General features: G+C 36.5%; 1 protein-coding gene across 1 annotated transcript; it reads left to right on the top strand.

Annotated features, from left to right (window-relative positions):
• The first annotated feature begins 4,533 nt into the window (after window positions 1-4,533).
• LOC107487599 (leucine-rich repeat receptor-like serine/threonine-protein kinase BAM1) lies at window positions 4,534-8,738 on the top strand. Its single transcript, XM_016108264.3, is given in 3 exon segments — window positions 4,534-5,824; window positions 5,827-7,476; window positions 8,019-8,738. Coding segments are annotated over 3 exon segments (3,030 nt in total). The 5' UTR covers window positions 4,534-4,920; the 3' UTR covers window positions 8,495-8,738.
• Window positions 8,739-10,805: the final 2,067 nt, after the last annotated feature.

The following is a 10,805-nucleotide window of genomic DNA, read 5'->3' on the forward strand; positions in this document are numbered from 1 at the left end:
AAATTTCTTCTTCTCCTTCTTTTTCCTCCTTCTCCTCCATCCAGGGACGGACATAAGGGGAGGCGAGTGGCGGCCTCGGCCCCCCAACTTTTTTAATAGTAATAAGTTATTATGTATAATTTAATTTTTTTAAAAATTATTTATTATTTTGGCTAGTATAAATAAAAGTTCAGTCTAATTTAAATATTAATAATTTTTAATATCTACAAAGTAAGTAACAATATTAAAGAAATCTTAAAAAGATATTATTACTAATATTTTTTAATTAAATAAAAATTTTTAAATCTCATAAAGTGAATTCTTTTTCTTCTTGTGGCCGTCTTTTTTTATTCATTTGGTATTAATTTTCTCTGTTTCAACTGCTACAATTAAGAGATCTTTTTCAACTATGAATATTGTGAAAAATAACTTAGAAACAAAATAAAAGATGAATTTCTTGCTAATTGTCTTTTAGTTATATTGAAAAGAAAATTATTGAAAAATTTGACACAAATTTTATTATTGGTGAATTTTATGATACAAAGATTCGACCACTTCGTTAATAAAAAGTATACACATATTTTTTTACTTTAAAATATATTCTCTGTTGGTATATTTTTGTAATACATCTTATATTATATAATTTTTTTTACATAATTTTTAATATTATATGTGTTTTTGGCCCCCCATAATATCATTTCTGGATCCATCCCTGCCTCCATCATCAGTTATCTCGTTATTGAAGATAATGAATAACTCAAGTTCAAATTGTCAATTGAACCAGAATGAAATTGATTATTTTAAATCCAATCAAGTGGCTGAAGTGTGGTTCGATTCTAGTTAATGTTTTCGTTAGAAGTTTATGATTTTGTAGGTGAATAATGTTGTTTTTATTTGTGAAAATTGTTGTTCATTATTGATGGTTTGAATTGAATGTAATGTAAAGTTCTGCATTAAAGAAAATATTTTTCTATATTTGGGTGTAACACGAAAATATTTGAGCGTATTGTTTAAGAATTTTTTGTGTATATGTGTTTATAAGTTCTGCATAATTCAAAACTCTTTTTCTCCCTCCTCCTCATCTTCTGCTGCTTCTTTTTCTTTGTTTTCATCATCGTCATCATCTTTTTTTTTCTTATTCATCTTTTTTTTCTTATTCATCTTTTTTTTCTTGTTTTATCTTCTCAAGTTTCTTCTTGTTTTACTCTTTTAACAAGAATAAAAACAAAAAAATCAAACAAAGAAGAAGAAGAAGAAGAAACACATAATAGTATAAAATTACTTGAAAGAGGATGAACTTACATTCGTTCAACTAAAAGAAAGAAAGAAATAAGAAAAAAAAAAAAGAAAAAAAGCAGCATTAGAGAAAATATATTTGCAGCAAATTTGGATGTAACACGAAGATATTTGGGTATAACACGAATATATTTGGGTGTATTGTTTTAGAATTTTCGGTGTATATATGCTGATAAGTTATGCATAATTCAAAACTCTTTATCTTCCTCCTCATTCTCATCTTTTGATGCTTCTCTTTTTATCTTCTTATTTCATATTTTCATAATTCTTCTTGGGAGAAAAAAATCAAACAAAGAAAAAAAACTATAATGTTGCAAAATCAATGGAAAGAAAATGAGAAAAAAATACAGCAACAACAACAGTAATAAAAAACGACGATGAAAATGAAACCCCCAAAGAAAAAGGAGGAAAAACGCAAAGAAGAAGGAGAAGAAGAAGGAAGAGGAGGAAGAGGAACTCGAAAAAAAATGACGGTTGTGGTTTTCATCGAGAAAGAAGAAGAAGCGTCTTTTATAATGGTGAGTGAGCATGCTATAGAAACCGTTGAGTAATTCGCATGTTAACACGTTCATATGAGTGGGTGTCTTTTTTGTTAGATTTGACCCAACTTATATGACTTATAAACTAAAATGACTTGTATGTATAGCACTTCTGATATACAGATTATATTATCCTAAAATAATTTTATAAAGATCAAAATATTTTTTTTTTCAGAAATTACTTTTGTCCTTTGAGTAAACAATCACGATATCGGTTTAGTATTTTTTTTTAATAAAGTAGATACATGGCAATCTTTTTTAATTTATTGAAAGTATAGGAGACACCAAGTTTGATTACTAAAAAACACATGCACACAAAGTATAATCTCAAAATAATGAGTTTTAAATTCTACTTTTTTTTTATATCATTTTCTAATGGTTTGATAAACTTTAGAAAAGCAAGAAGAATATATATGGAGAATGTACACTAAGAGTAATATTTATCTTTATTTTGATGGAAAGAAAAAATGAATAGACCCACCAGTCACCCTAATAATTTTGAAGTAGATAAATATAATTGACTCAAAACATAGAACGTTTGCAGAAACATTTATACGAAAATTAATTAACAAATGGACTAAAGAAGTGTATTATTTAACAATATTAATGCATGGTGTGGTATGCACTTACGTAAATTTGAATATCTCTAAAACATAGATCACGTTTTGCATGAAAAAAAATTTATAAAACACAGGCTGCATTTGATATGGAGGATACAATTATTAAAAAAGATGTCCTCTATATGTTGATAAATTCAGCTTTTGACCACCTCAAAACTACCCAAAACACAACCTGCGTTTGATAGATGGCAAAAGCAAAGCGAAACTTGTGTTTTGCAAGAGCTACGATGCATGGTGGATAGGTGTTGTGCAACATAGCCGTTGGGAATCTTTATAATAAACACAAAATGCAGCTTCATTGTTTTAAAAATGAGTGCCGTGGTTTTTGCGGTAATATACAGTGTAATTGAATCTAGATTGAATTTCTGCAATAATAGACTTTACCTTTATCGATGGGTCTGCTTCAACCAACGACTTAATAGCATCTACAATGTGTCTGAGTTCAATTTGGCATGATCTTGTGAAATCGTCCCCATGGTGCACGTGTGTTTGCCATTGTATCTCCTGATCTCTCAACAAGCTTTCTTTCGAATCAAGCTAGCTCGGATAAGCCAAGTCGCACACTACACCATAGCCCTTGCATTTTGCATAGAATGTCAGCGGCTCAAACTCATACACAGTGTAATCAACTCCTCTAGAGATAGTGTAACTTTTGATTGCAGATATCACTGACTATCTAGAACCAAATTCCATTCCGATACTAAACTCACCATCTTCCTCTGCAACGTTGCCTTCACCTATGACATGTGAACCACCATCAATCGGACAAGGAAAAAAAACAAATGGTAGTGATAACTTTAATTAATAATCATAACATACCCATATTCGCATACTTAGGAAATTTCGGGGAATGCATGACTTCGAGATCCAGAGTCCGCATAAAAGATGGAACACCAAAGGGGTGTTGGCTTACAATCGCATCCGTATCATTTTGCACCGCCGGATTGCCTACTAGGTTTTCGTCATCGTTTTCGTCTTCGACTTCATAGTTGGCTTCGAACTCCTCTTCACTGTCGTTGTTATCTTCTTCCCAATCTATATCCCCGAGCTCATCAACATTGACCTCCTTGCCAACCGCATCCAGTCCCGCATGCTATTCGAACTCAACGTACAGCTCTATCATCGACACGTGAAAATTTGGTTTGTTGATAAATACAGAACATTTGCTGCATACTTGCGTCGTTAGTGATGGACATTATTTGAAATTGCATCAGCCCACTAAATACTTGTACAGGATTCCTGTATAAAATAGTGTTCACCATTTTTGAAATGTGACTTTGTATGTTATCACAAAGACCATTTTTCAACTCTACAAAAGTCATTGTACATGGAATAGCAAATGAAAACGGACATTCACAAACAAAAGTCACTCCTCCGTGTGTGTCTCACAACTATGATAAGAAATATATGCAAGAAAGAGGAATAGGAGTAGAAGTGAAGAAGGATAAAATTGCATTTCGTATTTATTAACAAGACTCTCAACTATACAAAACGCAACCTGCATTTTGAGGTCTTCAAGAAAATTTTTTTTGACAATAAACAAAATGCAAGCTGCATTTAAATATTGTCCATTTCAAAAACTCAAGTTGTGTTTGGCTAATATCAAAAGAAAAAAAAAGGAAAAATCTGACATTACTAAACACAATTTGTGTTTGGTTATTTTCATAAACAAAAAAAAAAATACACCTTACGTTTTGTATCTAACACTATAGCCATAAAAATTTTTAACCGTCTATTTTATTGCATTACACCATAATTTTTTCTATACGAAAAAAAAAATGAGCCACATTTATTTATAAATGAACCATTAGTTAAAAACAAAATTCTGAGTCATAGGTAATAAATGAAAAATTAATAAAGTAGGTAAAATAAATTATAAATTATAATTTTGTAATAATGCAGATATCCTTTTTTTTCTTGTCATGGACAGATATCCTAAAGTAGGACTTTCGGCCCTTAAGCCCATCATTTGAAAAACAGTGGAAAAGGCTAAAAAAACGGAGAGATGAACAGTAAAACTTTTGGAACAACGCAATAAAATTTGACGACAGAGAAAGAAAAAATTGAATAGAACAAGTGTCCAAAGTGTGACACAGAGAGACCAATCAGCGAAGAAGAGGTTACATTTTTTCTCCTTTGGTTTACTGAGAGGTTCTTGGTTTTTGAATGGATGAGTGAAATAGTAGGTTCTTCTGATACGTACAAGAATGATTATTAATTTCCATTGGAATGTGAAGCATATCATAGATACATACATTACAGTTCGATTTATAACAACTCCCTCCTAACATTAACAATCCTCAAGAATAAAAAGCAAAAAGTAGTAGAATTGAATATCCGCATCCATATCCATATTATATTCACTTTTTTTAAGACCTCAAACTAACACAACACTCCTTCAGCTTGAGCTGACTGAGTGCTTCTCTTTCTACCTACGCCACCACTCACACCATTCACAACCACTCTCTCTTCTTCCTTGAAAAAAAATGCGTCTCCTTTGCTTTCTTGTGGTCTTGTTACAGCACTATCATCAAACTCTCTCCGCAACCATGTCGGAGAACCGTGCTCTTCTTTCTCTCAGAGCCGCCATCACTGATGCAACCCCTCCCTCTCTCTCTTCCTGGAACGCCACCACCCCATACTGCTCCTGGCTCGCCGTAACCTGCGACCACCGCCGCCACGTCATTGCCCTCGACCTCACTGGCCTCGGCCTCTCTGGTACGCTCTCCGGCGATGTCTCCCACCTCCCCTTCCTCTCCAACCTCTCTCTCGCCGACAACACCTTCTCCGGCCCCATCCCGCCTTCTCTCTCGTCACTGTCCGCACTCCGACTCCTCAACCTCTCCAACAACGGCTTCAACGGAACCTTCCCCGACGAACTCTCTCGCCTCAACAACCTGCAAGTTCTCGACCTCTACAACAACAACCTCACCGGACAGCTTCCTCTTGCCGTCACTCAGATGCAGAACCTCCTGCATTTGCACCTAGGTGGCAACTACTTCTTCGGCCAGATCCCGCCCGAGTACGGAAGCTGGCACCGTCTCCAGTACCTGGCTGTTTCCGGCAACGAGCTCGCCGGACCTATCCCGCCGGAGATTGGGAACCTCACCAGCCTCCGGGAGCTTTACATTGGCTACTACAACACCTACACCGGCGGCATTCCGCCGGAGATCGGAAACATGTCGGCGCTGGTTAGGTTCGACGCTGCCAACTGTGGATTAACCGGGGAGATTCCACGGGAGATTGGAAAGCTCCAGAACCTCGACACTCTGTTTCTTCAGGTGAATGCGCTTGCAGGTTCACTGACGAGAGAGATTGGGAATTTAAAGAGCTTAAAATCATTGGATTTATCCAACAACGCACTTTCCGGCGAGATTCCGGCGAGTTTTGCGGCCTGTTCAGGAATAAGCTTCACGGTTCAATACCAGAGTTCATTGGTGAGTTACCAGCATTGGAAGTGCTTCACCTTTGGGAGAACAACTTTACCGGAAGCATTCCTCAGGGTTTGGGAAACAACGGGAAGCTCATCGACGTTGATCTTTCTTCCAACAAGCTGACTGGGACGCTTCCTCCTCACGTGTGTTCCGGTAACCGCCTTCAGACTCTGATAACTCTCGGTAACTTTCTCTTCGGTCCAATCCCTGAATCGCTTGGCAAGTGTGAATCCCTCAATAGGATCCGAATGGGTGACAATTTTCTCAATGGTTCAATCCCAAAGGGTCTCTTCGGCCTTCCGAATATCTCGCAGGTTGAGCTTCAGGACAATCTTCTCACGGGTCAGTTCCCTGAAGCTGATGCTTTCTCTGTGAATCTCGGTCAGATTAGTCTTTCTAACAACCAGCTTTCTGGGCCGTTGCCACCTTCCATTGGGAACTTCTCCGGCATGCAAAAACTCCTCCTTGATGGCAACAAGTTCTCTGGTCCGATCCCACCGCAGATTGGGAGGTTGCAGCAGCTGTCCAAAATTGATATCAGCCACAATCTTCTCTCGGGTCCTATCCCGAAAGAGATTAGCCAATGCAAGTTGTTAACTTTCGTTGATCTTAGCCGAAATGAGCTCTCTGGTGAGATTCCTAACGAGGTCACCGGAATGAGGATACTGAATTACTTGAACCTCTCCAGGAACCATCTTGTTGGTAACATTCCTTCGTCCATATCCACAATGCAGAGCTTGACTTCTGTTGATTTTTCGTATAACAATCTCTCTGGTTTGGTTCCTGGCACCGGCCAATTCAGCTACTTCAACTACACCTCTTTCCTTGGAAACCCTGATCTCTGCGGACCCTATTTGAGTCCTTGCAAGGATGGTTCTGGCAGTGGTGGCCACCAAAATCATGCTAAAGGCCATCTCTCTTCTTCTTTGAAGCTTATAATTGTGATAGGATTGCTTGTGTTCTCCATTGTTTTTGCAGCAGTCGCAATCTTAAAGGCTAGGTCTTTGAAGAAGGCAAGCGAGGGTCGCTCTTGGAAATTGACTGCATTCCAACGTTTGGACTTCACGGTGGATGATGTTTTGGATTGCTTGAAAGAGGACAACATAATAGGGAAAGGAGGTGCAGGCATTGTGTACAAGGGCGCAATGCCGAACGGGGAGCAGGTTGCTGTGAAGAGGCTTCCAGCTATGAGTAGAGGCTCTTCTCATGATCATGGATTCAATGCGGAGATTCAGACATTGGGGCGGATCCGACACAGGCACATTGTTAGGTTACTAGGTTTCTGTTCTAACCATGAGACCAATCTTTTAGTGTATGAGTACATGCCCAATGGAAGTCTAGGTGAAGTTCTTCATGGGAAGAAAGGGGGGCATTTGCATTGGGACACAAGGTACAAAATTGCTGTGGAGGCTGCAAAGGGTCTTTGCTATCTACACCATGATTGTTCACCTCTCATTGTTCATCGAGATGTGAAATCAAACAACATACTTCTTGATTCTGGTTTTGAAGCTCATGTTGCTGATTTTGGGCTTGCCAAATTCTTGCAAGATTCTGGAGCATCTGAGTGCATGTCCGCAATTGCCGGATCATATGGATACATAGCCCCAGGTAACGGTCAAGTCCAACAACAAAATAGTTGATGAATTATAACATTTTAACTTGAATTTAATGTTACAAATTTCCTTGTTTTCCCTATGACTAGTTTACATTTAATCATTAATGCTCAGACTATGTCTCTTTGACTCAACATTATGGTTTAGGTGTAGATATCGTGGCTATTCTTATGACTCTTAATCAACTTGAATTTATCTTAACTTCGATATTCTGTCTAACAATTCTCTCTTGATTAGTCCCCTAGTTTGGTCAATATCTAAGATAAGTGCTGAAAGTAAATGTTAGGTAGCTCAGCAGGTAGACGATTCTTTTGATTCTTGACCATAACCACACACCTATAGCTAGATAAATTTAAGTTCTGTGTTAATTCAAATCAGGAAACTGTTGCTGATTGCCGCTAAAATGTTATATAAAACGGTCAACTCTACTGTGTACTGATTTAATTCCCCCCGAAAACATTTTTTATTGCAGTTTGTAGTTAATGTGGCTGCTTGTTTAAGTTTATGATATAATCAAAATTTAATATGTGACTGCAGAGTATGCCTACACATTGAAAGTCGATGAGAAGAGCGATGTGTACAGCTTTGGCGTGGTCCTTTTGGAGCTCATAACAGGGAGGAAACCAGTTGGAGAATTCGGAGATGGTGTGGATATTGTGCAGTGGGTGAGGAAAATGACAGACTCTAACAAGGAAGGAGCTCTCAAAGTTCTTGATCCAAGGCTTCCCTCAGTTCCCCTTCATGAGGTGATGCATGTTTTCTATGTAGCAATGCTGTGTGTTGAAGAACAAGCAATAGAGCGTCCAACTATGCGTGAAGTTGTTCAGATTCTCACAGAGGTTCCAAAGCCTCCTGGGTCTAAACAAGGAGACTTAACAATTACAGAGTCATCTTTGTCTTCATCAAAAGCATTAGAGTCTCCAAATGCAGCCTCAAATGATCATGAACATGAACATGAGCATGAGCATGAACACCCCCCTCAATCTCCACCAACTGATCTTCTAAGCATTTGAAGTGTTATCACTTATCAATGTGCTATATGTTTGAGTCATATGGGGATGATTCATTAATTGTAGTTCAAGTTTCCCTTGGGTTGGGTTATGATAGTTATTTATCCATTTACTTTCTTTTCTTTTCTTTTAATCTGTTCTTTCTGTGTTTGTTCATGGGAGTTGGGGGTTTCTCTAACTTTAAGGTGGTTAATGTATGGATTTCAGTTTCTAATGGTTGAATTTGTACAGTAGGTTTGATGAGGTATTTTAATGATTTTCTCTCTTATATAAAATTCACTGCCTTCACCATCATGATCATGCTAGTAATGCTTTTATGGGACTGCTGGTTCTGTGAGCAAAGGTGAACATCAAGAGGGAAGGGTGATAGTACTGTTTTTTTGGGAGTATCAATGACAGGTAAGGTGAAAGGGACACTCAATCACACCAAGGACCAAGGTCTGTTGGCCATGAATGAATGTTCATGTACTATGCATGGTTTTAATGTTTTTTTTTTTCATAATATTATAATAATATTACTATTGATGATAACAATTGATGAACTGAACCCTTTGAATGAGTGGATAGGTACAGAAAGAGCAGTGTGTAGTAACTGATTCATTGCCCATGCGATGAGGCCTTTTCCTATGTGAGGGATTCTTGTCTTTTTCTCTTTTACTGTATTAGTCTATTAGATTAAACAAAGAGATTAATTTTACATAATCATATTTTTATCTTATAATATTAGCATAAGGATAACTCAAGAGTTGTGGAAGAGTGGACCCTGATGACTTACCGTTCAGAAATAAGGGGTAGATGAAAGGTATCCACGTGATGCTAGCAACAAAATATTGATTTGATGTGAAATCCAAGTGGTCCTTCATTCTGTATTCATCTCGAGACAAATTTTCCTTGTTTTTAAGTAACATTGAAACAGTGGCTTGTTCTTGGAGATTCAAATTTTCTATAGTTAGTGTCCAAACAATCCCCTTTGCATGGATGCATTAGTTGGTGAGGGTCGCTTTGGTTAGAGTTAGCATGGAATTAGGCTGGTTGGTGCATAGTGTAATAACAAAGGAAAAGACATATTTTTAAGTTAAGAAAATTTTGGCTATAATATAACTTGCCCTCTGCCATTTCCCGAAAGGAAAACAGGACAATTTAAAATTCTAGTACTTTATCGGTTGGGGTTGTTGTATCCCCTATCATCATCTGTACTATAAAGTCTAATATAATGACGCTTATTTTCAGGGGGGAAGGGTTTTCTCATGAAGATGCGTTTGGTTCCAACTCCAAAATTACAATTCATGCAAACAGTTTAATTTTAAACTGCAGAAAACTCAGGTGTAGTTAATTTCATGTGAACTTAATAGTTAAGAGCCGTTATATAATAATTTAGTCAAACTTATTAAATTATTTAACGACTTTCAGCTATCAACTTCACATGAAATTAATTCCGGCTGAGTTTCCACCTTCTAAACTGAGTTATAGTTATGTCATATGTGTAAAGATTAACTGTGAGTAGTATATCAATGTACGCTTTATTCACTAGTACATGTTATTTAATAATAAACAAGATATGAGTTCTTTATGCTTAATATGTATCTATTAATACTTTTCCTCTTATAAGGACTGAGGCAATTGAGCAATAAGTGAAGAAGTGAAGTGCAAGGTTGTACTTGTAAAATGACCAGCTTGTTTAACTCGACCTGGCTTTGAACATTTATGGCTTCCGTTGAATTTTATAAATCAAACTAAGATATTAATTAAAGAACATGTTCAGGGTAAAGGGCAGGCCAAAGTGATTATGAATACTCAACAGCAACTTAAATGATCAGCGAGAAAGTTATTTCTTGATTCAGACGGGCTACTTAGAAGTTATGATTTCTTACTATGTATGACCAGCATTAATAGTCCAAATTAAGGTACCAGATACACGAGTAACCGTGCAACTATTGCTATACAACTATATTAAGTATATATACAAAAATCAGTTATTTATATAGAATATGTGTTAAAATATAAAATATATATTAAAAATAAATTAAAAAATATATATTTTTATACACAAATATTTGGTAATTAATTTTTTTTGTATATAGTAGCATTTTTTATTGCCATGTGATGAAAAATTGGAGCATAGAATTCATCAAGGAGCGTGTCCACAATGAAGAGACCATATACATATGACAAAAAAATATTCATATGAAGTACATCATGTTATGTACCGAGGGCAAGATAGAACAAGGAGGCCCCTAGTTGATTTGAATTTTAAATTCGGGAACTACTTATATAAAAATAGCCAGTCACAAATCCAAAAATTTTAAGTTGCGGG

The sequence above is a fragment of the Arachis duranensis genome, chromosome 5 (genome assembly GCF_000817695.3).
Source record: "Arachis duranensis cultivar V14167 chromosome 5, aradu.V14167.gnm2.J7QH, whole genome shotgun sequence".
Classification (NCBI taxonomy): domain Eukaryota; kingdom Viridiplantae; phylum Streptophyta; class Magnoliopsida; order Fabales; family Fabaceae; genus Arachis; species Arachis duranensis.